The 27,906-nt window shown below is 40.2% G+C and overlaps 2 protein-coding genes across 2 annotated transcripts; one reads left to right on the top strand and one right to left on the bottom strand.

Moving 5' to 3' along the window:
* The first annotated feature begins 16,677 nt into the window (after positions 1 to 16,677).
* LOC134617259 (frizzled-8-like) lies at positions 16,678 to 19,499 on the top strand. The gene has a single exon (XM_063462464.1). It carries the CDS (start codon positions 16,923 to 16,925, stop codon positions 18,666 to 18,668), a length of 1,746 nt encoding a protein of 581 aa, XP_063318534.1. The 5' UTR covers positions 16,678 to 16,922; the 3' UTR covers positions 18,669 to 19,499.
* A 6,835-nt stretch (positions 19,500 to 26,334) lies between these two features.
* On the bottom strand, positions 26,335 to 27,767 carry LOC134616177 (gap junction delta-4 protein-like). The gene is made up of 2 exons (XM_063460908.1): positions 27,713 to 27,767; positions 26,335 to 27,425 (listed from the first exon to the last, which is right to left on the bottom strand). The coding sequence occupies exons 1-2, from the start codon at positions 27,765 to 27,767 to the stop codon at positions 26,335 to 26,337; spliced, it is 1,146 nt and encodes a 381-aa protein (XP_063316978.1).
* Between the last annotated feature and the right edge of the window lie 139 nt (positions 27,768 to 27,906).

Genomic DNA, 27,906 nt, shown 5'->3' with positions numbered 1-27,906 from the left:
GATTCAAACATGTAAACAGTTAGTGCGTGTTAACATTTAGCATTTTCAAACCTATATATTTTGTTAAAATTACAAACCTAGTTCCTCATTCAACTTGATTCTCCAACTGATTTCTAAACTGTTTTTACGTGATTCAAACTGCACTTTCAGTCAAGTGGTTCAATGATTAAATCTTATGATGCAAAGGTCATAAAAGTGCTTTACTAGTCTTGCTCTAGTCCCCGATTCAAAGGTCCTCTCATTACTCTCTTTGCTACACTGCTTTGATGATACAGTGAAAATCGCACCATATATTACTGTGCAATGCAGTGAAGATGTTGTTGTGTAATGGCAACGCAGAGAAAGAGTGTGGATCTAAAAGTTGACCATTTGATTTTGGTAACATTTGATATAATTGATGTATGGCCTTTATCTAGATTGTTAAATCGATTTCCGCTGCAAAACATATTGAAACCATATTCAGGTTTCTCTTCCTCGGTGCTCAATTTGTGCACAAATGAAAATATTTCTGATCATTTATGTGTCCCTAAAGAACTTTCACCTTTTCATTTCAGTTCTCTAACTTAAAAAACCTTGTATTAAATTTAAAAATTGAGGTATACAGGTATCCTGTATTGAGGTTATTTGGGCCTCTGCTTAGGATGCTTCCTGGGTACTTCAAGTTTGGAGGTGTTCTGGGTTTACCGAACTAGAAAGAGACCCCGGGGTAAACCCAGAACCCACTGGAGAGATTATATTTCTCGTATGATCTCGGGATACCCAGGAGGAAATGGAAAGTGTGGGGGTAAGGATCCTGGATAAAAGGATCCATCTTATAGCCTACTGCCACCAGAACTGAACTTCAGATAAGTGGGAGATGATGGATGGATGGATGGATGGATGGATGGATGGATGGATGGATGGATGGATGGATGGATGGATGGATGGATGGATGGATGGATGGATGGATGTGTCCTGTCTGTAAATTATATATCTTCACTTTTCTGATGTGGTGAATTCTACTCCACTCGTGGCCCCCTCTGGTTAACATAGAATATGTTCAGAAGCAAAGTGAGCCTGGTCTGATGCTTGCACCCCCACAGAGGAATACAGGATGAATGACATGCAGGCTTTATACACAGTTGGAGACACAGAAGAAGGTACCACAAGATTTTCATGTGAATATAAAATGTGCATAAAACTAATGTGTAAAGAAAAGTACCTACACTCCCATTTCTGCAGTCTCTCTTTCTTGTTCCCCATATACCCTTCATAATGTATTTCCTCATTGCCTTTTACTTCATTTTCCTTTGTTCTACAGGACATATTACTTCCATCATCATCATCATTATCTGACCACCTCTTCATCCTCTCCCTTATGTCCTCAGGTGTCATTCCCCTTCCTTCTATCGCCCTCTTTTTTGACCCTCCTCTTCCTTACCACTTTCTCTCCCCCTTCTTCATTTGGCTGAAGCTAAATGTCTTGTGTGAGATAACATCACAGTAGGAAATTCCGCCTGTGTTGCCAGACTGCTCAGTTTTCTCCCCAGGGCTGGCAACAATGTGCGCCCTTCATAAGTGCCTCTACAGCACTCAGGATCTCCACTCATCCTCTGTGAGCCCGGTCAAAAGACCCGCCGGCGAAACCCAACGCTTACAGCTCCACGCCAAAACCACAGCAGGTAGCTAGTAGGATTACTGCAAATACTCTAAAATGTCCCTGTACAATCTTACATTTTCTTACATTTACTTCCAAGATCCCCACTTTTACTTTTATTTGCATACAGTAAATTTCCATTTCTTGCATACTGAATGGTATCTGAACATTTGTATAGAATCTCAGAAACTATAAACTGCATTTTCAATGCAGCGTATTAAAATGCTGAAAGAGCTTATAACAATTGTAACAAAATCCAGAAAATGTTTTTGTCATTTTAGCGGTAAAAATTTCATCATATTTCTTTATATTGTTTTATGTTTAATAAAAATGGACGACAGGGTTTCTTTTTGTCAGCTTAACCCCTCTGGTTCAGTTTAACAACTGTGTTTCCTCAAAAACTAGACGCTTATAGTCACTCACTTAATCGTCATCACTGAGGAATTTCCAGCACACCAGTGATGCTGAAAGTCTACAGATTCTTAGAGTGTGATGGCTCGTGGATTAGCAGTGACAAAAACAGATCTTTCTTCTTATCTTCTGGGGTGTCACTCATTCAGAAGACAAAGAAATAAAGAGTAAAAAGTAGAAAAATGTTTTTTTAAACGCTTGCCTGCAGAAGTAAAATCCCTAGAGACAAATGTTTGTTTTGGAAGAAACTCCGGAGAATCGAGCCCACAGCAGTTCTGGCAAATGCACAGAAGCTGCAGATATTCAAAGATTTAGAAGAGCTAATTTTAAAACTTTAATATTGTTTTTAAAAGCAGAGGTTATACAATGCATAGTATGCACACTTAGTTAAATGTTGTACCAAAACAACGTACATAGTAATGGCCTCCAAGGAGTCTGTCATCAGTGAAGGGCCAACACAGCTCTGAGCCTCGATTATTTTAACCGTATCTCGTAGTATTGATCTCGTTCTTGTACTGTAAATACTCATTTAAGTCAGTGACCCTTTATATAGCTCTTACTGTGAAGTACCACAACACAGCGTTACCACAGAAACTAAATAGTTAGCTTCAGCTTGCTGAGATTAGTAGGTTGTTGTCTGGACAGGTCGAGATGTTCGCGGGCCATGTGGTATAAAAGGTTGTATGTATTTAGGACTATGTCTCTAAGTTTGGAATGTCCATGCTATAAGCACTCGAGGTTCTTTGACAGAGAGGAAAGGAGTGTCTCACTCTGTCAACGTCTGTGACCTTTGGAGCTGAGTTCAGGGAGCCAAGTCTGGGGAAAAAACAAAATAACAAATTTCTTCAGTTTGACATGTGTAAAATACACCAAAAAAATTTTATAAAATCTAATTTCTTCCCCGTCTGTATCATATAATCAAGTTAATCTCAGAATATCAAGTTGTGTTACTGAAAATGAGGACCAATTAAAAAGCTGTGGCATAAAACATGGCAGATTTGGGCTACTATCAGATGAAAACACCAACCTAATTTGCAAGCAAAATACCATTAGACCAGCGTACAGACTGGCGTTTTTATAGCCGTCTGAACATTCAGAGCCATTTCTCCTTGAGTGGGTTACCCTTTGACAGCGCTATCTCACAAATGAAGGCTCATGCAGCTGCAATCCTTGACAACTGCAGCTCTGAATGCACCTGTTGTCAAACAAGTTTGAGGTGAGATAAGCTTAATTACACTCTGGTGCATGCTTTATCATTGCTGAGTGACACTGCTAGAGTTTGTACTGGGTCTGCACTCCTTTAGGAATGCCATTCAGTGGATGTAGTATTTTGTGAATGATAAATGAATTGCAAGAAAAATTTTTCATAATCACCTGCAAGGATAATAAAGTCGATCAACTGTTTCATAATCTTGCTTCCTTAACTTATACAATGCATGATTAAAAACAGCTCATTCATTATATACTGAGAATCCATATAAAAATACTATCGCTGGAAATCATAGCTACCTGTCACTTGTTTCACCTCTCTGTACTATTTTGTCGTCACGGCTCTATTTTCCTCCCTCCTCATTCCCACAGTGGCCCACATTTACTTTAGTACCTCATTCCTGCCTGTTTTGTGGTGGAGGGGGGAGGGGAACCGTTGCTTCACAGCAAGAAGATCATTGGTTCTTGCTGTGTCTATGTAGGTTTTCTCCAGTATACAGACATGGGGTTAATTGGTAGTCCTCAGATGACCACAAGTGTTAAATGTTGGTCTCTATGGAGTCACTTTCTGGGTTATCAAAGTGGTAAGACTTGTGACCCATGGTAAGGCATTTGTTGTTTTTCCGTTAATTATCCAATTTTATTTATATGACACAGGTTCACAACAACAGTCATCTCGAGGTATGTTTTAATGTAAAAACCCTTCAAAGTATTCACCAATGGCAAAGGGTGAATAATATGCTAAATAATTTTCTACAAATCATAAAAATGTGCATCTAGATTGGATTAATAAATGCCAGTAGAAACTGTGATATGACTTTGACACATTACATAGAGCTTTCTTGCGTTTATGTCACTCAGCAAAGAGAAATAACATCAGTTTATATTTTCAGTAATCCTAAAAACAAACTAAATAAACCCAGAAAAGATGGAGACACATATTGTTTTCGGTTATTTTGACAATAGCAAGAAGGGAGGCCAAACTGCATCATATGACGGTTGTTAAGATGAGCCCAAATAAAATTTAAATACAATTACCTTCAGTTTAAAAGCATATAATGGGTATTAATACAATTAATTATGAAATGTGTTTCTGTTTATCACTGTGAAGCAGCTCTGTGAAAGGTTCCCCTCAAGGCAGTACCTGGTTAGGGTAACATTAGGTTTAGATTAGGCAAGTTTGGGATTTATCTTTCATAATCACTGTGTGTCTGGACTGAACAATCTAAACATTGTCATGGGTGGGTTGGTCAAGTCATGCATGGTGGTTTCTGCCAAGTTTCATCTGGGTCAAAGTTGATTCATCACCTTCCTGCGGAATGTGTTTCTCCTCCTGATGCAAATAAATGTATGTGCACTGTCTTCAGAGAGCGGCCAACACCCTGTGTTTTATCTAGATTTTAAAGCTGGGTGAATGGGAGACATTTCTGAAATTCATATTTCCTGCACTGTTGCAGACACTTCAAGTAATTTAATCAATATCCTAAATGGAAATAAGGTAAGTTATCATACATTTGGATATTTGCAATCTGAACACAAACAGTACTGTGTAACTGCTTCTTTAGGAATAATTCTCCAGGTTTGTTGTGAAGGGTATGAGCTCTTAGTCCTCAGTTTAGATGATTACATACTGCTTCGATAACATTAAGATTCAGGATCTATGGAGGCCAATCCATAACTGACTGCATTGGCAGTGTTTTTGGATTGTCATACTGAGAAATGGAGCTGGTGACAATCACGCACTTTCTAAATGGTGGATCAACATTTGATCTTTGCCCAACACCACTGGCTGAAATACAAATCCCAAGACAAGGCAGAGCCTCCAAAGTGTTTTATAAATGGCTGTAGGCACTCACTGTTGTACTTCACATCTGACCTCCTCCATTCATACTGTTGATGACTTGAGTCATCATTTTCCAAATTTGGGTTCATCACTCCATAAAATCTGTTGCCACTGATTGTCAGTCCAGTTCTTGCATAATTTGGCATTCCTTAGCCTTTCTCCCTGTTCCCCTCATTAAGAATGGCTTCATGACAAGCATCCTTTTCAATGAGAACATTTCTGATGAGGCTTCAGTGAGCAGTAGATGGATAAGCTGAAGGTCAAAATGCATCTCTCAGGTGATATGTCAGGTCTGGATTTTTCCCTTTTTCTTGAGGACATGACTTTCAGATAATATTCAACTGGTCTAGATTCTTTTCTTTTTTTTCTTTTTTTTTTGTCCATCAGTTGTCCTCAAATTCCTCAAATTGTAACACCATACCAATATATATCAAGTTTTTGGTGAATAGCTCTTTGGGAATAACCTTGTTGGTGAAAAAATACAATTTTATGCCTGTCAAACTTGTTATTGTTTTTTATAGGTTCAGCTAAAGAAATCTGTAGCAAATTATGTGTTTTTGTAACAGGCTGTGTAATAATAACAAGTGTAATAATAAAGTTTCTATAAATACAATTTAAAATTGGTTAATTACTAAACTGTCTGTTATCTGTAGATGGAACATTGGTTCATCCTTTGAGTTACGTGCCTTTTTTAGTCCCTGAATTAGTCGCAGGTCAGTGTTAAGTGGCTTAACAAACAAGAAAAAGCATTCCTGTGAAATGGGCCGGACTGAAAAAGAGTAAAAAAGAAAAACTTTGAAAGACCTTCAGAAAGTCTGGAAGCAAAATATAAAGAAATAAGGCGTGGCTCAAGACTTTTGCACAGCTGTTACAGCAGGGGCAAACAGCGGTAAATATTATTCGGGATCACTTGTACATGGTGCGTGTGTGTGTGTGAGAAAGAGAAACAGTGAGCTTGGCTGACTGTTTAGACTCTGTGCAGATGTGTGTATGTGTGTGGGTCGTCTTCCTGAGTGTGTTTGTGTGTGTGCCTGAGTGTTTATTAACCTGTCTGTACAATGTGTATGTTAGTCAGATTTTTACCAAATGAGTAAAATGAGGCCACTTAAACGCTCCAGGAAATAAGCTGAGCCGTCAGACTTACTCTTTGCCTACATGTTATTTTAAGCCCAAATTACACATCATCTGATATCCATCCTAAATGGCTTTTCCAGCTTCACTGCTCCAGGTATTTTGAGCTAGAAGGACAGCAGTAAAAAAGGGGGCAGCAGGTTTAGCAGCAGTATAAAGAAAAGAGAAAGAAAAACAGGCCCAGCTCCACTAAGATGATGGAAATCTGCCAAATCCAATTCCCTGAGAAGGAGAGGGCAAGGCCCAAGAACTATGGAGATCCCACTTATCTCTTTTTCAAACATTTACACTCACAGCTTCAGTATTTCAGGAAGTTGATCTTCCCAGATGTTAAAGACTCATGTTGATAAAGGGGATCTAGTATAAATTTAAGCAAGAACGGGTTGAATAAATGTCACTTGAGCGTCTCTTTAGTTTTATATAAAATGAGGAATACGTTATCTGTACTTTTTGTAGCAAGCAGCAACTATTTCTTTTAAGAAAGCTGATCTATATGAAAGGAAATCTGTAATCAGCCTGTGATCAACAATCATAATTTATTGTTACCAAGAGCGCAAGTTACACTGCAATAATCAAACAGGTCTGAGCAGACTTTGGTTGCATGCAAGTGAACAGTTTTTGTACAGATCAAAACATGCAAATGCAATCTTGAAATCATCAACTTGTGTCTAGCAACAATTTAATTATCAGAATCAGGATATTTTTACTGTCATTTTAACAAGTGCAACAAAATAAGTGCAGTCCCTGTGGTGTCAAGAGAAAAAAATATAAATATAAGAGAGGTAGAACACAGTCATTCAGTATAATAAATAGAACCTTATTGCACATAGACACTACTGCACAGGATGTCATCCACTGCACAGTATTTGGCAGGTTGAATTGTAGGTGATTACTTGTAATTCAATGCCCTAACAGCTACAGGGTAGAAACTGCTATTTAGTCTATTTGTCTTTGTTCTGATGCTCCTGTATCTTTTGCCTGATGGCAGCAGTTGGAACAGATTATGAGCGGGCTGTGAGGAGTCTTTTATGATATTTCCTGCTTTTCTGAGACAGCGAGAGCGGTGCAGTTCGTCCAGAGAGGGTAAAGAACAGCCGACAATCCCCTGGGCAATCAAGGGCAATCATTAGCTTTATTAATTTATCTGCACTCTAAATAATAAAAGCAAACATAACAGTAAGTCATTAGTACATCTGGTTGCTACACCAGAAACCTTTGCCCCCAGAGCCTGTCAACAGGCTAACTCCCAGATTATACATAAGCCAGCTATTGTCTTTCTACTAGATAAAAAGGTTTGAATATTTCTGATCTTTAGTTTACAAGAACTGAAAATGTATCTGCCTTTTTTGACTAGAATGAAAAAGATAAGATACTGGCTTACCAGACTCATTACTACTGGAAATAATGAACTTTACCTATTATAACTGTATTAATTATTAAATATTATTATGCTGCTGAAAAATTTTACTGCAAAGAATACAGTGAGTTGCAGTTTAAGTGTAAACATAACATCAATATGAAAATGTGCGTTTTGTTAATTCAGTGAGTATTTAATTAGTCCTAAAACAGCTTCTTTTTGTTTATTAACACACTGCTTAATCAAGAACGGATAATTTGTCTTAAATGGCCCTTGACACACATGCCACAGGTTTTAGATATGAAAGACGTAGTGTGTCACCTCTCGTTGCTTCAGCCTACTCCTGAAGGCCAAACTCTAATGGAAAACTAATGGCTTTCAACATGGTTACATTTCTCACCTCGTCACCGCTTCTGCCCTCAGAACAGCCTCACTGAAAAGGTCCCTCTGAGGTTGAAAGCCTCTCATAAAACACAGCCAACGTCTCGAAGTTAAGTGAGCTCTGAGGCTGTCGTCACGGCTCTTAATGAATCCTCGTGCCTGTTCGGGACCAGAGCCGGCCGAGTGTTCGTGTTTACCGCAGGGAAGACGTCATCGCCGCTGAAGAAAGATTGTAATTATAAACATGCCACTGCTGTTTCCAGTGGTAGCAATTTAAGAACAGACCCCTGTCGCCCTAGGGTCTTAATGACGCCAGGAGAACAAGTGGCAATTTAGAAGGGTTCATGGTAACACCCTCAATGCAGGGCTGGCAGCCTCCAAATTTAAACTACAGTATGGAGGGATTATGAAGGGAGACACGCGCAAGTGGTCAGACTCTGGCAGCTGATTTTACCTCCTGTGAAAGGGAAACACATGACTGTCTTCTGTTGCATTCACTTCTGTGTGTGTTTAAAGTGCTGAAATAATTGTTCATGGGTTTTTAATCGCTAAGTGATGTTACAGTTAAGGTACAATAGCGTCAGTTTAAACAGCAACACTCGTCGATTACAACCCAGGAAGTTATTTTAATAGCTCTGTTCAAGCTGATTCATGAGGTGTATGAACACGGCAATATGTCTACAACAGTAGTGCCAAGATATGCAATCAGTCAGAGTGTTAGACAAGCAATCTATCTTATTCTGAATTAAATGCAAGACATGACACAAACATGTTGCCCATAATCTCTAAGAGTGCGGGAAACTGTACTTGTAAAGCCTCTGATTTATTTGTTTACTTGTACCTGTTACATTGACCTGGGTATTTGTTCAAAGCAGTCTCATTAGCAGTCTGACTGCTCGGGTTTACTGTCATGTTTGATGTCTTTTTGCTGCCAAATCTGAGCAATTAACTGGGTGAGGATTTTGCCAGTTTTTGGAAACGATGATTCAAATTATTATTGGATGACCCACAGCAAAACTCCACTCCCTTTTAAGTTGGATTTCACTTGTATTCCCTAAGGTTGTGACCTGTTCAAATCAATGCAAATTATCAGCTCATTCTGTTGTAGTGAAACCAGGTGTGCATTATTGGCTTCAGGCAGTAACTGAATGGGCACAGTTAAGCTGTGTGAGTGAAAGTAAAATTGCTTTGCAGCAGATCGCACATTATTGAAGTTTGTGTGTGTGTGTGTGTGTGTGTCTGTATCCCCTAAGCTAAATTCAGGTGTCAGCGGTTAAAAGGTATTGAGTTAAAGCAATATTACTGCTTTCTTTGTTGTTGTGTGTCTTTGAATTCATACACCTGTACAACCCTGTGCGTATCTGGTCATGTGGTAGCTTGTAGTTTAAAGAGACAATGCCAGCCACTGCTCCATAGTCATTGTATGTACATGTTTTTGTTTATTGGCCTATTTTTTTTTTTTTTTTTTTTTTTTTTTTTGAAGCACCTGGTGATATCAAGCCATGCAGATAGCTTTGGTTTGGGATTTTTGAGGAATTTGTTTTTTCAACACTCAAGGCATTTGGAAAAATGAAATTTGGAATTTGGAAGACTTATCTGTAACTTCACCTTCCATCTTTATGATATATTAATTGCTCTATTTTCAAATCCCAAGCTTCTGAGGAGTTTTTTGGTTGTAAAATCCTGATACTCAGCTACCAAAATAGTGGCAAAGAAAGCTAGGCTGGAGCCAAGACTTTTGGGAATCACCCTATCCATGGAGAAACACTGGAGCCACACAGGAAAGCCTGCAGATAATTTTCCAGCAACCCCTCAGGGTGAGTTTTTAGGCTGCATTAGGAAAGGTTTAAATAAGTTAAAGTCATGTTATAATGAAAAAAAAAACCCTAAATGTTAGGGGTGGTTGATATGCAAAAGACAATATTTCAGCATATTTTACACCTTTTGGCTCCCATATCTGTGTGTGTGTGTGTGTGTGTGTGTGTGTGTGTGTGTGTGTGTGTGTGTGTGTGTGTGTGTGTGTGTGTGCGTGTGTGTGTGTGTGTGTGTGTGGTTTCAGGAGGTTGGTTAACACAGACATGGCTGTCATGGTCCTGCCCAGCAGTAGACTGATTGGATGGGAGGTATTCGTGTCAATGTTTGCTCTGGTTAATGAGCGGAAGGAAGGTGAGTCCATACAATACACACTCATACACACTCTATCAGTAGTGCAACACTGTCAGGGTTTGTGTGTGCACGAGTGCGTGTTTGTGTTAAGGGTGACTGCCCTAAGTCTCCCAACCCACCCCAGGCTGATTAGTAGTTTGTCTTTAAGTAAACATGGAAGAGAACCGCAGAGGAATCTAACCTGTGGAAGGAAGGAAGGGAGGAATCCTCTATCCATCACTGACCAGGAGATGCAGAATGGGCGCACACTGCAAGGAATTCAGATTTCCCCTGGGAAGTGACCGCCTTCCACTCAATAATGATCGCTCAGCCGTTAACAGAAAAACACATTGTCAAAAAGAAACCTGCTTAAACAAAGTAAAGCTGATTTTTCTGACAGAAAATCGCGTTTATCTGAAATATCAGCAGATTCAAATTTGTCAAAACTATTTGGCAAGGATGAGCATTTAAGTGAGTATTTATTGCTGAGTGTTGAATTTCAAGGCTGTTGAGTAATTAGCTCAGAGCAATTGACACTTCCAAAATCAGAGTCACCGCCAGTTTCCCTAAAAAAGAATGCACAGATTTTACTCAAACACTTCCTATATCATAGTTTATTTATACTCTGATTATTTATCCAGCCAGTGAGAACTTGGTGACAGCAGCATTCCCTCTGAGATCAAGGGTGGCGTCTGAAAGACTGCATCCAAACTTAAAGAAAGTAAACATCTTCAGAAGTCAGGAAGGCCTTCACGTCTTATCTTGAAGACATACATCACATCTAATTAAACTCAGGCCTCTTCTCCCATGCACACATGAAGTTTTAAATCAACCAAATTACCCTGGGGACCAAGGCGACACTCATTTAAATATTCATTTAATTGCCAGCTTCAGAAAGATATTATACGCGGAGTTGCAGGTTTCAATGAAATTGGGTCAGGTCGGTTATTGGTGCCTACAGAATGAGACGCTAAGAAAGCTAAGACTTGTTCTTAGGTTATTATATCTGACATGTAATCATGGATACAATTTGACAACATAGCAGCTAAAAGAAATTAATTTGAGCTTTTCTGTTTGTCGTCTTTGTTTTCATTTTTTTCAAAAGTGGATGATGGTGGCAAGGACAAACATTGCTAACAAAGCATACCTGTACATACCTGTATCCTGGCATTTAAGGGCATTAATGCATGCACAGTGGCTCAGACATGTTGCTCTCAGGGGGAATCTAATTTAAATGTTGTAGACATTGGGAAATATGACAGCAATTTCACATGCGCCAACTCTGCCCAAGTGCCATGAGTCAGTGGAGTGTGCTGCCCTTAAAATCTCTTGGCTAACTATTATCTACTGAATATCCAGAGAGGTGGTTAAGAATTACACAAGGGCTTGTATTTATTAATCTGTTCACAATGCGGAGAACCCGGTAATAAAGCTATAGCAAAAGGAAATGTTCCCTCATTTTTCTTTCTATTGAGTATTCCTGCTATTTATACTGTTTGGCAGTAAAATTCCCTTTTATTCCATCACCGTAATCTGAGTCTGAATCAACTTTATTGACCAAGTAAAAGGATTTGGGCTTTTTCTTCTCTTTCAGTGTAAGTAACAGGATAGACAACACACAATACTAACAATTGCAACATGTGTAACATGTGTGAGATATTTATATTCATGGTACACGGTAGAGAGTTCGAAGATGTTGGAATAAATAAGATATGGATAACTAGTTAATAAATATATATATATATATATATACACACACAGTATATACATGAGGATTGTGTATTAACATATATATACACTACTGTTTATAATATGTATAGAACATTATCCAGATACCGATGCTTGTTTGGCACAAATTTAGCCCAAAGCTGTGGTTCTCTTGCGTGCCAGATTTGACCATGACTCATTGCACTGACTCTGAGGTAAGACTGGTTGCTTGACCAGGTTCAGTTTATATAGGCCAGATGTGAGGTGTGTACTGACATCTGGGTCACATCTGTCCCACAAAAAGCTTCCCCTAGTTTATGTCAAGTCCAGCTAATGACATTTGGGACAAATCTGACACAAATGTCCGGTGCTCTGAGCTGTATGTGTGCAAAGACTCCCAGATTATGCACAAATGTGTCTTCTGAGTAATTATTCTTGTTCCTCACCCCAATCAGACTTCATAAACTTCCCTTTAAATATAATTGCAGTTGTGACATTCTGTCTTTCAAAGCTAAAACAAAATAGCACTTTATCATCATTGCAGTGATGATCATCTACGCTCTGTGGGAGCTTATGAACATGAGTTGATTTGTGAGGAAGCATCACATTAACTGAGACTTTATTATCTTGTTTGCTGTTAACCCTAATTCCCTTTTTTCTTATCGATCTAACCACATTTTTCAGACAAACTACTCAAGACTGACAGGGTTGTGGCTCCACAGTGCGAATCAACTTAATTTTACCACATTAAATTATAGAAAGGAGAGGAGTGTTTGAGAGTATCACAAGCCCAAACTTCCCATGAGGAGGTTACAAAGACACAGACATTTCAGAGTTTCACAGCACGCCTCAGTAACTCTGTGAGAAGCCGCCCTCCTTTGCTACCCACCCACCTTTTTCTTTGGCGTCGTGAACTTTGAGAGCCCTGGGAGAATCGGGGGGGAAACCTACCGAGAGTCAAGAAGGGAGGTTAGATAGAGGAGTGGCAGAGTGGGCAGCCCAGAGAATGCAGAAGTTGACTTCTAAACAGATGCAGTAATTCCATTTCCACCCTTTTAAATTTGGTATGCAGGGGGCCAGTGCGTAACCTTAAACCCACTATCGCTGTTGCACACAGAAGGGGGAGGCGCAGTCGACAGTTGGTGGCTGGGGCCACCGAGTCTATCGGCCTTGTTAATCAATACGGGTTCCACTCTGATAGACAGCGATTGGTGTAACCGATGCCCAGCCTGCTATTTTGTTCCCTCTGGCAGGAGGAGTAGGCACCTGTTTCTTAAGACTTTCACCTGCAGTTCACAGCTCAGCTGGAGATGGCTGGCCCAGCGTGAGGCATCTGGATCAGCCCCAAAAAGTTCCTGCACATACATAAGAATGTCTGAGGAGTCTCATTTCTTCATGAGAAAATTGTCCCCCCCGTTCAGACAAAGTGAATGTTGTTTTGAAAGTAAAACCAGCTGCAAAAAGCATCATTTTTATGTGGAAGTCAACCAAAATGAGACACTATTATCTGAAATTAATAGTAAAACAAATTCATTCAGGTTGTTTTTCTTGCTGTGTAAACAAATGCACTGTTTAAAACCACCAATGTTAGGGTCATAAAGTAATAATCAATAAAATAATCAAAAGAATGAACAAAAATTGCATTACTTTTGCATTATTCCATAATGTGCATTGTCACATACTTAACAATATACACACACACACACACAATATCCTTCTATTGGACAGTTATGTATCGGACTTTCAGGAGTGGGACCACGCCTCCAAACACGCTCCTTCCGGTTCTCATCTAATTCCCCCACTTCTGCAAGCTGATTGTTCTTGTTTTCGTGCCTCACCCTCCTTCCCCCTTTCAATTCTTTAACTTCTTGACTTCTATTTAGTACACGGGGATCTGCCAGGCCCGGGAGCCATCACCAGTCCCCCCCGAGGCCTTCCCCAAACCGCAGCTCAATTCGTGTCCAAGCATTCACCTTTACATACTAAAACGCTGTCAAACCTAAAATGAGGACGTGGGCCCACCTAGAGAATTAGCATTTATTTGTTAGCACACAGCATTCATCTAAGTTAGTGAAAAAAAACAAAAAAAAAAACAAAAGTGCTTCAAAGAAAAGCAATCAGGCCATTTCTGCCCACACCTGTTGGAGCAAGGACAGGTAGAACATCCCACAAAATGGCGGTTGTGACTGTAGGCCTCAACGCTTCTCATTCTCTTACCTCTGGAAAAAATCACAGCTCAGCATACACTTTGGTTTAAGATTATTCTCTTTGTCATTAGATCTGATATGTTATTTATGCAGACGTGTGGAAAGAGTTGGTGTGTTGCCATCAGCAGCTGATAGTTGCTTCTGGCCACATCGCAGTATGCACTTTGTCATTGTTTTCATATTTATGCATGCAATTGAACTGGAAGTAATATTCTTCTTGCTACTCCTCGGCAGACTCAGACCATTCTGCTGTTTTTCAACTCCTTCCACGCAGAGTGAAGTCAGCTGATTACAGTGAGCAGGAAAAGGACAATTTGTTTTTGTTTCCTTTTTTCTATCTGTCCATATTGCAGGTAAATGAAGTGCATGTAACTCAAGTCATGACTTGGGTTTTGAAAAGTTTTCTTAATGTGCAAATGTGCTGACACATTTGTAACTGGAAACACTTTAATATGCTGAAATATACTTTAAATTATTATGTGAATTGAGTTGAAGGGTGACTGGGAATTCAGGATGAATCCAGGGGAATTCAGCAAGAATATATTTTTATTTTGAAAAACCGCAATTATACCACTGACAGAATCCTATTAGTTCTGTGCATTCTTCCTTTAGAATAGAAGAACCTCTGTTTTTACATGTTAGATAATCTGAGGGCTAGTTTTAAGTTCTTCTGTATGTTGCGAGGTTAACCTATACGTTTGGACTTAGATTGACTTAAAAGAAAAAAAAATATGTATCTTATAAATAAAGCTGTGATAAGACAACAGCTATCCATATTTAGAAAGACATGTTTGTCTGATAATGGTAAATAAAAACAGTTTTGCTATTTTATTGATTTGATTAGAGGCTTTCTTATTGAGAGTTTAGCCAGAAACCACACAACCCCACACATCCAAGAATCCAAACCCAGCTGAAACAAGCACCCTTTTGCAAATACTGGAGTTTGGGGCTAATTAGTTCTGATAAAACCTGTGGATTGGAAACACACTGCCTGTCTGCCAAACTGTCTCAGCTCCATTTGAAGCTGCTGAATCCAATAAGAAGTGTGAATGACTTTAATTAGTGCTATCACAATGCTGTGTTTGCCCATGTTAGCTTATTCTCTTAGAGCTGAGCTCTGAAACTGTTTGCAAACACACACACACTATCCTGTCTATTAGGCCTGTGGTGTGTTGCAGTAATCGCTGGCCCAGCATGATCTTACTGAAACATTGGCACCAGCATTAAGACAAACAGCCCCCTCCCTTTCAAACAAGACGACCCCCTGCTGTGCGCTAACAAGACTATAGCAACCACCCTTACCACACACACACACACATTTTCCCCGTAGTAGTTCTCCTGCATGCAAGAAGACACATGCAAATGTGCATGTACAAACATTTTCATGTAGGCCACAGAAACATATTTACATTGTAAAATATAAGGGCAGGAGTTTTTCATTGCACTGGATTGTGTCTAAATGACAGACAGCATCAAAAAGGAGTGTTTCCTTGTGGCCTTCACAACCATTTGTTTACAGAAGATTAGTGAAATTAATTTTATCAAGCTTATCTTCAATGTGAAGCAGGAGGTTTGCATGCAAAACTGAGTTTATACTGGTTTCCAATTAAAAACCAGAGAAACTAGTTTGTCCATCTGGCTTTAAACAACGAATGAGCAAAACTGTTTTCTCTTTAGATTTAGACAAGTTAAAATTTGAATGGATCAGGCTCTGATGATTGGGAATATGCTGTATCATCATCAGCAATGACAGCTCTTTTTTCCTACTTGTATAGGTTGGGACTGGAAGATGTTTGATCCACTGATTAACTTGAAAGATTGTCAATGAAACCAGCTAAAGTGCAGAGCAGGATTCACTGGGGGAAGACAACCATATTTGTGTTTAATTCATTAATTTGACAACATTAATGAACCGAGAAATCCTGTGAAATTAAAAAATTAAAAAGCTAATTTTCAGAAACTGCCCAGATATTAAAGTAGCATTCTTAAATTCTAACTTAAGAGCTGTGACAGAATAAAATGATCTGGTGTTGTGTAGGTACAAGATGTAATATTTCCATCCTCTGCAGATCCTGTGAGTCTGCTGAGAATCTGATTTGCTTACTATTTTGGTAATGGCAATCACTACAGCACTGGATGCTCCTTATCATTTGAAGGTAGACGTTATAAATTCAGTAGAAAAAACAGCAAGAGAAAAAACAGCTAACATTTTAGTTTTCGCCTTCATTTCATGTTGCATTTTTGAGAAAATGAATGATTGAGTCAAGTGTTTTGACCTACAACCCACCACCAAGAGAACAGCCACTAATGTATTAAGTCCACCGCCCTAATTGGTTCATTTGTATCCTATTAGTTGGCTGTCTGCATTCCTATTTACATTCCTGCATAATGTATTTATTTTTTGATAACTTTTCCTTGTTTGTAAAGGGCGGTGTGACTCTGCGTCTGTGTGTGTCTCTTGGGGGAGTGCAAACAAGGGCAAAGTGATTATAACCCTTCCACCAGGGTGAACATTTTAAACAAACACCTATAGAAGGAAGTCTTGATTGACTTGACTTACTCTTCCTCTCCGCCCAGGCTGAGGGAGTGTCCTCTTCCAGCTCGTATAAAGCCAAACGCTCCCGTGTGTTACAGAGCATGCAGGCAGAGACGCGGTGCTGCACCGACACAAAGGAGTGAGAGAGAGAGAGAGAGGGAGGGTAGACTGGAAGTATCCACAGATTCTCAGAAAGTAAAACGCCTGTGTTGGATATCACACGTACTAAACATACTCGCAAACTGTGTGCGCATTAGCATGAGTTTGGCACTTCTCCTGGATTAACTGGACTTGCAGCCTGCTTGCAAAAAGCAAGTTCGCTCTGACTTTGGAGGACAAAACGCGCACAGAAAACAACGATGGATAGGAGCATCCCGGGATGGTGCGTGCTGTTAACCCTGGTTCTGCACGGAACGCGCTGCTTGGCTGCCAAAGAGCTCCAGTGCCAGGAGATCTCCGTACCTCTGTGCAAAGGCATCGGCTACAACTACACCTACATGCCCAACCAGTTCAAACACGACACGCAGGACGAAGCCGGCCTGGAAGTGCACCAGTTCTGGCCGCTGGTGGAAATAAAGTGTTCCCCCGACTTGCGCTTCTTCCTCTGCAGTATGTACACACCGATCTGCCTTGAAGACTACAAGAAGCCGCTGCCACCGTGCAGGAGTGTGTGTGAGCGGGCCAAAGCTGGATGTGCGCCGCTCATGAGACAGTACGGCTTCCCGTGGCCAGACCGGATGAGATGCGACCTGCTGCCCGAACAAGGCAACCAGGACACGCTGTGCATGGACTACAACCGCAGCCAGACCACCACTGTCTCTCCTGTGGTGGCGAAGCCAACCAACCGACCATTAAAGCCGTACAACACCAAGAAGAAGAGCGGCTATGGTCGTGGGATCCCCGGTAAGCACAAACCAGCAGCGTCTACGTGTGAAACGGGATGCTTCTGCCGTGCGCCCATGGTGCCCGTTACCAGCGACAGCCACCCACTGCACAACCGCGTCAAAACTGGACAGATCTTGAACTGTGCCATTCCGTGTCACAACCCTTACTTTACACCAGAGGAGAGGACTTTTACTGCCTTTTGGATCGGCCTGTGGTCGGTTCTGTGTTTTATCTCCACTTTTGCAACTGTGGCGACCTTTTTAATTGATATGGAGAGGTTTAAGTACCCGGAGCGCCCCATCATATTCCTCTCCGCCTGCTACATGTTCGTGTCAGTTGGATATATTGTCAGACTGATCGCTGGACACGAAGAAGTGGCCTGCAATAGAGAAAACGGCGGAGAATACATTCACTATGAAACCACTGGTCCTGCTCTTTGTACCATCGTTTTTCTGCTGATCTACTTCTTTGGCATGGCCAGCTCGATCTGGTGGGTGATTCTGTCCCTCACTTGGTTTCTCGCTGCAGGTATGAAGTGGGGTAACGAGGCAATAGCCAGTTACTCACAGTACTTTCATTTAGCCGCCTGGCTCATTCCCAGCATGAAGTCCATCGCGGTTCTGGCTCTGAGCTCAGTGGACGGGGACTCCGTAGCCGGGATTTGCTATGTAGGCAACCAGAATTTGGACAACTTGCGGGGCTTTGTGTTGGCACCGCTGGTTATCTACCTGTTCATCGGTACCATGTTTCTGCTGGCCGGCTTCGTCTCGCTGTTCAGGATCAGGAGTGTTATCAAACAAGGAGGCACAAAAACTGATAAACTGGAGAGGCTGATGATCAGGATAGGAGTTTTCACAGTTTTATATACAGTCCCGGCCACTGTCATAGTGGCGTGTTACTTTTACGAGCAGCATAACAGGCAGACGTGGGAAATTACGCACAACTGTACGTGCATGACGGACCCGAACAGGCAGAGGCCAGACTATGCTGTGTTTATGCTGAAATACTTCATGTGCCTCCTGGTGGGTATCACGTCGGGAGCCTGGATCTGGTCCGGGAAGACCTTGGACTCCTGGAGGACTTTTTGCACGCGGTGCTGCTGGGGGAGTAAAGCCTCAGCGGGCTCCATGTACAGTGACGTGAGCACTGGACTGACCTGGAGGTCTGGGACGGCCAGTTCCGTCTCCTGCCCCAAACAGATGCCACTTTCCCGGGTTTGATCAGGTGGATTGGACGCCCAATCTCATGTCATTTGACACTAAAGACTTAAAACCAGCTTTCTGGGGACAATGTGTCGTAGAGAATGATTTTTGTTTTGTTTTGTTTTTAATGGGTAAATTATTAAACGTCAGTCCCCAAACTGCCAGTTAAAGTCAAACTTTGTTCCTGAGCACTCCCCTAATGTGAAAGTTTAATGGATTTATGCTCCGGTTTGCTTATAAAACTTAGAAGATCGGTTTGACTTATGGAAAGTGCTCTTCCCTTGCCTTATCCCAGTGACGTCCAGGGGTTTTGAATAGAGGGTTTGAGAGGGGGAGGGGTGACTAATTGTGTTGGGATTGTCCATCAGCGTGTTGTAATTAGCACATTAATGAGCGCCTAATGGCTTCTCTTTAAATAATGAGACTGTCAGCAGCAGAACAATGTACCTGGCACGAAGAATGCAGAGTCTTATCTGGGCTTAATTGAATGCACACAGCTGACAAGATCCCCCTTGACGATAGGTTATATGGTATATCTGAGTATCTCCTTATTCTCACTGCAAAGAGCCGCTGTGTCTTAAACACAATATTCACAATGAGACTGTTCTGCTAGAAATGAGGCCATTGCTGGGCTGTTTTGTCTACAAGATGGATTTATGCGTACATTAATCAATGCCTTAATACTGCCTCGTACGGGTTGCATTTGCGCATAAAGTGTATTTATATAATTATTGGTGTACATACATTGTACATTTGTACATTGAATTTTACGAGACTGTAAATATATATAATTTCCATTTTGATAGAAGATTTTATTTTGAGAATAAAACAACTTTTATTGAACGTTTACTCATGCTTCCTGGTTATTCTCACTACTTGTTTCTCCTGGAATCTGACACTGTCAAACTGTGTATTTCTTAGGGGTTTTTTTAAGTTGTTGATGCATCTCAGTATTCAGCAGACTAACGAGCAGAGTGCGCAAGGTGCTAAAGTCTCAGCATCTCTGTGCGCAATGGCTGAGCTATGACAGCTGTAGTTTCATTTATATTTAACTAAAACATGTAAATTGCTTTTGTAGCCACGTGGGATAAGCTCTATTAAGCGTCCCTGGTGCTGCAGACTTACACGCTGTGAGACGAGGAGAACAATATCGGCACGGCAATGGTGAAACTACAGGTGGTCTTCTTAGTTTAAAGCCCCCTGCGCTTAAGATTTGTTATTAACTCTTGACTTCTGTTCTCTGTCGAGCTTAATGTGTCACATTTTACTTTATCCCTTTGGACACACATAGATCGCCCAGTCTTCAGTTATTCGATTTTGGAGCGGTAGTGGAAGTGGGACATTTGTTATTCCCAGTGTTATTTTTGGTTTGGCCATCAGAAGTTAAAGAAGAAACCGTCTGTTAAGCCAGGACAAAAAATACTTATAAGAGTTTTAAGCTGAAGGCTCACATAACTCTTAATAAGATGGATCATTTACAAATGTGATGGCCGAGGCTTCTAATTAAGACGTCAGAGAGGAGAGACAGATTTGTAACTGCAGGCTGACACTCTCCATCGTGTATAACTGAATACGTCTCTGCAGTGTGTGGTCCGCTTATCCTGTTGAACATCATCACAACATTGTGGTTCTATTTGTGTCCATAATTTGGAAAAGGAAAAAAAATGATTCCTGTTCCCCAGCATGATAAATCCACACGCTATTCATAAACTCAAATGTCACAGCAAAACCTTATGTGTTCAAAATTTGGGTAGAAATTGTACTTCGCTAAGAACGAGGGAAACGATAATAAAATGCCGCCATCTTCTGGTCAAATTATTAAAAGCTGTCAGCCATCAGTGGCTCACAAAGCACAAAACTAACAGTAGCAGCTACAAATTAGTTTAGTTTAACATAAAGCCTGAAAATCCTTCGTTTAATCTGAGAGTATGAAGATATGGCTCAACTCTTATGTAAGATAATGCTCTGAACCGCTAAAAAACAATATGTCATCTTAATGAAGCTCCTTTTAAAAAATAGTGCTCATCACACCATTTCTTTTTTCCCAAACACTCCCAGTTAAAGCTGTAAAGTTTCCATACATCTCAAATCATATGGAAAATTAAATTAAATACACATTTTACACATTTTCAAATCAAAAATAAGGAACAGTTGTCTTCACTTATTAAGTGGTCAATGATATTTTTGTGTGTGTGTGTGTGTGTGTGTGTGTGTGTGAATAGGTTTTTATTCTAATGTTTATGGGGTTTTTGTTTTATTAATATTTTAGGTAAACATATGGACATTTCTGACTCCAACATTAAATGGCTTTTAAGTGACCTAATTCTGTCTGCACACAGGGCATCAGTTCGGATCACTTATTTCCTACAGAGGCCATTTTGACATGTTTCAATTTGTCTCAGAACAAATTGCTCTGCCACTACTTGTTAGGCATGAGACAAGTTTGCTTCCTCTTCCCGTGGTGTGTGTATATTTGTGTTGTGGCAGGGGGGTTGGGCATGCTCCCTTAAGCCCACAAGCAAAAAAATCAACAGAGGAAATGGGTCGAGAGGTCGTGCCCGATCCATCTCCTTCTAACGTAAACAAGACGCTGACTTGCCAGTTCAGCTCATCGCAGCCAGATCCTATTGGTAAAACCCAGAGAGCCCAACTCGTCTTCGTTTCCTCCAATTAGGATCTTCGTGAATGCAGTCTTTGTATAATGACCTAATTCGATGTCGAACTGTGACTGGTTGGGAATAAATCATGTTAAGATGTCTGAATGGCTTATATGGGCTGTTAAAGGTCACATAGCAATAGGAACCTTTAATTTCATAGAGTATACAGAGCTGGGGGGAGAGCATTTAGCTTTCATTATCAACCATTGTCATGCCAGGGCTGATTTACAATGCAGTCTTAAGCAAACAGTACTAACTGACAGGTCTGTGATGGACGGATGACCTCACTGCTTTCTGTCTCAGAGCATGCTAGAACAAATGCCACATTACTCTGAAAAGAAGTGTTTAAGGAAAACGAATGACTTAAAAAAATAATAAATAGCTGCATGAGAAGTTTGACAAGCCAATGTGGCCAAATGAAAACCTGCTTTCTAAGCTCTACAGTGTCATAAAATTAGCCCACTGATATTCTAAGAAGCTTATAAGAAATAATTTTTAATACCACTAGGTAAAAGTGAATGTTTTTTTATCTGTGTAGTTTTTGACAGGATTACATAAATGCTATTAAGACCCATAAAGTTTACTCTACCTGCATTTTTAAAATCGCAAATGCCTACATGTCAAGTTATGCAAGGTGAAGGGTGCAGAGGTCAGAGGTCATATTTGTCTGGCATTCTGTGCAGGGGCAAAAAGATCAGCCCACTAAATAATTATTAGCTGTAACTTGATCGCTTTGGACATATCTGATTGGGCAGAATGGATTCCTCCAGTAAATGTCTTAATGATTAAAACATCCACTTTGTTTTAGATGTTTTTAATTTTTTATTTTATTTTCATTTTTCTTACAAACAGGGCCAGAGTGAGCAAAGATTATCTTTGACTTGAAAATCAGAGTTATGACCAGGGTTAATAGAATATGGTTGATGTGGGCATTTGCCGTAAAGTTTATGGCTCATTAAAAAGTGTAGGTACTAGCACTTTTGGATTTCTAATACAAACATGAATCCAAAACAGAGTCCAAGATGCAGAGTAACAAACAATACAAATGGCAAGATAACACAGAGGGAAAGAGGCAGGCAGGAAATCAGTACGATGCGACAAGAAAACACAGGTAAGAGAAGGTTACTTATACACACAAAGGGATGAGAGAGGTGGAGAAAACCAGAACATGGGAACACCAGACACCAGGAATCTGAAAATGCAGGATTACTACAAGTAAAAAAAACTCAACCTACAACAGAGACAAAACAAAAGGTTTGAAATAATAAATGAAACGCAAGCTTGGGAAACAAACTGAAGATATTTAATACTAAACAGAATTCAAAATGACATGACAAATAACTCTTTAATAAAACACTAGAAAAGGGGCTTCTAAGTGTATTATGCTTTAGAAGAAATGATAATTGCATCAATGTCCTTTTTAATGATGTACATAAAGCATAAGCTTTGCTCACAACACAAGCCAGGGAAATGCTGGCTGAAACATTTTCTCCTTTTCAAAAAGATTTTCATGTGTTTACTGAAATTAATTCATGAGCTTTTTTGGCTTCTGCTTCAGCTCTTTAATAAGCTAATCTGCAGACAAGAAGCCGCAGCTACTGTAAGAAAACACCTGAAAGCTATTCAACATTTCTTCGCATAGGCTCGTTGTCTCTCTCTCTCTTTTATTTATTTATTTTTTTACTCTCCAATCCCTGTATCAAGAACATCAAAGGGGGGCAGGATAGATTTTCTCTTTCTCTGTGTAGCCATCAGGGACAACCTTATCCTCCCATTCATCTCAGCTACATCCTCATAGGTGAGAAGGGTGCTGAGTGATCAATATTTTTGATGCCTCTGACATCTTCTCTGATGTGCTGCTGTGGTCAATGTTGAGTTTTCCCTCTTACTTCTCAATCTCCTCCGTCTGTCACCCATGAGATCCGACTGCGTTATAACACCGGAGGCGCTCGCAGGTTGATGCGTCAACTCCAGCAGAGGATCGATGAGGAGTCTAAGTGTCAACTCTTAATTCTCTGCTTTGTACTGATATACAACACAGACTCCACAAAAGAAGAACTTGGTTTCAGAATTAGAAATTTAACAATGAATGAAATATGTATTTATTTATTTATTCTTTTATTAAAATATGGAAACTGACCGGAGCTTTAATCAAAGAAATAATGGATCACACTTACATGGAAATGTAAGCATTATTTATGTTTTATCAATCATTACAGTCTTGTATATGATTTACTTTTATAGGTGTTGAACTAAATTGAATTGAGTTTAAAAAAAAAAAAATTGAATTGACGCTCACTTCTTTCTGTCCTGTTGGCTGTGTTTCTCATTCCTTGACCAGAAGGTGGCAGTAAAAGCGAAAATACTAAATAAGACAGTAATCAGCAAACTATTAAAGAAAATCATTGAGCAGTAACTATTAAATAATCACCCATGACATTGAACCCAAGACCAGAAGTATATAAAGACATTAATGGGTTTCCATTGATAAAGTTCTGTGTACGGCTTTATTGTGACTAATTCCACATGCACAAGCCAGCACTAAAAGAATTTTTCCCTGATTTGGTTGAGAAGAAATTCATTGACCGCAAAGTTCATAATGACAGTGTCCATGTTGTTGGGCCTGAGTGAGAATAAATGTGTGCAGCAAGGTTCCTGAATCTGGAGAAATGCCTACAGTAAGGAAATAATAGATGTCCAGTTATCACATATCAGCATAATGCATAGATGCCCACATACTTTTGCTTTAATCACATTTTTTATGGAGTTTTAGACACTTCTGTAAAAAGTTCTGTATATAAACATCTTTTAAAAATAATTTTAATGCGGATGGACGGACGGACAAATGGACGGGTGGATGGATGGATAATTACTTACTGGGTGAATAAAATGTGCAATGCTGATATCATGGCCAACAACAGACACTGGTCTACAATGAATCTGGGTTAACACAGGTGTGGGTCACCAGGTTAGCTGGTCTGACCTGTGAACCAACACCAGTGACAGTGCAGTCCTTTGTCAGAGCACCCAGCTGATGACGTGCCAGCCTCCTAATACTGCTTTGTGTTTTAGCTGCCCCAAATAGCACAGCAGGACAATGAGAAGGGCACGAGGCATGTGTTAAGGGGTCATGCAACACTGTAGATGCTCTATTGTTTTGTTCACAGTCACTGATTTAAACAGACTGTCGCACATTTACCAGAGAGAGAAAATCTGGAATCTCTGAGCTCAGTAATTACATAGAACAACTGCATGACAATGGACAGTAAATGTTTCTTTGAATGTAAAATGGTGGTTCGCACTGTTGCCTCACAGCAAGAAGGTCCTGGGTTCAAATCCACAGAAAGGATGAGGCCTTTGCGTGTGGGTACTCCAGCTTCTAGGAGTTTAGGATAACTGGTGACTCTAAATTGCCCATAGGTGTGAATGTGAGTGCCCCTCTGTGTTGGCGCTGTGGCAGACTGGCAACATGTCCAGGGTGTACCCTGCTTCTTGTCCTATGGGGCTGGGATAGGCTGCCAATCTGAATTAGATGAGCAAATAAAGATGGATGGAAAGTCATCAAAGTTTTGTTTTTCAGCACAAGTTTAGATATTTATATGGCGGAAATGGCACATAACTGTGTTTAAAAATGACTTCACACAGAAATTGTCTAAGTGCACAAAGAAACCAACAGTTCTTACTGTGAGACAAATAATAAAAGACGCACAACAAATAATCAGTTACTCACAGGAGAGAGTAGATTACTAAAATGATGAAACAACAGCAATGTAAAGCTTGACATTCACAGAAAATATTCATCAAGTGCCCATCAACTACTCCTGTACTCTGTTGATGTTCTCCTTCATTAGAAACAAACTGAACGTCTCTACTGTCAGAAAAAAGCAAAGAATAAATCTAATGTGTCATGATGGCATTATTTCATCTTTTTAGCAGCAGCACTCCCTGACCTGCACGTTAAAATGTAAAAGTTTGCTTGCATGTTGAGCTGATCTTGCTTGATGGAGGTGACTAGGCTGAAGTCTGATGTAACCTGAGCAGGGTTAGCTTAAGTCAGGTCATGGCTAGGTCATCAGCTGGTCTTATGAGAGGTCAGAAGTCAGGTTTGTGTGCATTGGTTGTGGCTGCTAGACGCACTGCCAGACACAGTAATCCAAACAACAGCTGAGCACTGTTACTGCTACTTTATTAAGGTCAGCCTTGATGAAGCAGTCGAGGTTTTTTCCCTACTCATTTTGAACGCCTCCTTTTCTCATAATGAAACACAAATAGCTCAAGGTGTAACATAAACATGCTCAGACCTGCTATGACTGTTTCAGAGAGTTAACAGTGAATTTTGTCGTATCAAGCTGGCTTTGATTCTTAGAATTTAGCTTTTTTTCGTCATGAAAGAAATGTATTTATTTCTAATATGTAGCTGCTCAACATGTAACATTTGACATGCTGAAATACAAAATCTGCACTGTGTGTTTTAAAGCAGCATTAAATGATTTTGAGCCACTTGGAGGAAATTGAAGAAAATGTAAAGCAAAATTCTGACACATCTTCTTTTAATGTTGGCATTATGTACATGTTAGTTAGCATTTGTGTTTACATGTATAGAGCAGCACTACAGCATGGTTAGGACAGTTTTCCTTCTCCTTTTAGCTCTGGTGTTAATCTCCAACAATATCTGTATTCATTAGTAGAAACACAACTTTAGGTTTCTAGCTGGTAACTTTATTTTTCTGCTAAATTAAAAGGATAAACACATTTTATGAGAGTGGAGTGGTCATCAAATCAAAACAACATGCTAAAAGACAATAAAAAAGTTCTGTAGAGCTGAAGGAAGCTGCAGGGCTCTCGCTATGAGGTCCCTATTTCAATTTTAATACAGTATTTTATCAACTGTAAATTTTATTAGTCCATAATTCCCAGAACTTCCTGGTAAAGAAGAACTTATTGATTCACATCTAGCAAAATATTTGGTTTTGTTAACAAGGTAAATGTGTGTGCAGGGCCAATAATGAACAGCCACAGTCAGTCAATTAGACCCATGCTCTCTTGTCTCGAGAGCCTTCGTTAGGACACTGCCGGATTGGTGTTGTTGCTCTGGGGTTTGTTGGTGATCCCTTGTCTGTTTGAGAGAACAGTGGAGGTTTTAAGTGATGCTGAGGGGCAAACTGAGATGACACTGAAGTGCTTGTGGGTGACCGAGGCATCACCTCTTTGCCATCTCTTTCTGGCCTCTTGTCTTTAGCTGCACTAGTTCTAACCATGGTCCCAACACTCCCCTTCGTTTGATAAAGTCCACCATTTGGCACAACTCCATCAGCAGGTTTTTCATCTCTGAGGCCATTCACCTTTGAGCTTCCACTTGGGCTGGATCTTCTGGTTAAAAGAATATCAGTGTCTCCTGTCACCGTTGCCACTGTAAACATGCTGTTTTGCTCTCTATTACTTATCTCCTCCATCAGCATCTCCCTCTTCCTCCTCCACCTCACCATTGCTTTCACAGAGTTCACCAAATCAACCAAACTTAATAGGACTGATAAAAACGCAACGAATAGCATTAAGTTGAGCATTAAGTTCTTTTCTGTTGGTCTGGATATATAGCATTCAACTCCAGATGTGCAGGGAGCCTCATAACAGAGGAAACTCTTAGGAATCGACAAACCAAAGAGAAAGAACTGGGCTGCGCTAAAAATAGCTTCTAGAAGAATCCGTAGAATTATAACTACGAAGTAAGCGCCGTAGAAGCGTGGCGCTCCCCATTGAAGTGGGAGGTCATGAAGCAGGGCTTTATACGAGGACCGCTCTCTCGAGGATTCTGAATTCTCGCTGCAAGGCGAGCCTCCTCGACTCCTGCCCCAGTAGAAACCTCCAAAATAGGGACATGACAAAACTTTGTGCATGATGTAGGTGGCAAACATCAAATGGGGAAGACCGAGAAGAGTAAGGTGGAAGAGCCAGAGACGGAGGACAGAGACAGGAGCAAATAGATCAAAGCACACGTTAGAGCAGCCTGGCTGCATGGTGTTACAGTTAAATCTGTCCTGTTCGTCACTAAAGAGCGTGAAGCCGGCCAGGAGGAGGACAAGCAGACGGAAAACCAACATCAGTATCCACCAGGTTTTGCCTGTAATGGAGATGGTGAATATGTGTGAATATGTGCTATCAAATCTTTTCAATGCTTCAATAAGAAGCTGTATTTTTTATTAAGTAAAGTTAAATACAGCTAAATAAGCATATAATGTATTAATGTTAGTAATTTAAAAATAATAGCAACAATAAATTGTCACAGGAAATTCTTTTGTCGTGTTAGAGTGATAATCATTATAAAGCACCCGCTTATACACAAATAATTCATGAAAACGTTTTAATGATTTCACTCGTTAATTTGAATATTCTGCCACACCGACTTACCAATAAAGGACACATTTTGATTTATAGTGATGAAGAATATCTCTTTTGCCCCCATCATCCTCATTGTTCAACGCCTCTTTTAAACTGGCAAGTCCGACTTCTGATGATGTTTCGAGGTAGTGTCCCCCGAGTTGCTCTCCCCTTTAACTTGCTTCTAAAATCACAATGCTGATCCTCAGCGCTTCCCACTAAAC

This window comes from Pelmatolapia mariae, linkage group LG18, assembly GCF_036321145.2.
Source record: "Pelmatolapia mariae isolate MD_Pm_ZW linkage group LG18, Pm_UMD_F_2, whole genome shotgun sequence".
NCBI classification, from domain to species: domain Eukaryota; kingdom Metazoa; phylum Chordata; class Actinopteri; order Cichliformes; family Cichlidae; genus Pelmatolapia; species Pelmatolapia mariae.
Note: the sequence above shows the minus strand (reverse complement) of the source record. Positions and strands in the feature narration are given on the sequence as shown.

Bases quoted from the DNA above. Each gene is read 5' to 3' on its own strand.
- LOC134617259 (XM_063462464.1), top strand. From the start codon at position 16,923: ATGGATAGGAGCATCCCGGGATGGTGCGTGCTGTTAACCCTGGTTCTG.
- LOC134616177 (XM_063460908.1), bottom strand. From the start codon at position 27,767: ATGGGGGCAAAAGAGATATTCTTCATCACTATAAATCAAAATGTGTCC. The intron at 27,426-27,712 runs GTAAGTCGGTGT...TCTCCATTACAG, and splicing joins TCAAAATGTGTCCTTTATTG to GCAAAACCTGGTGGATACTG.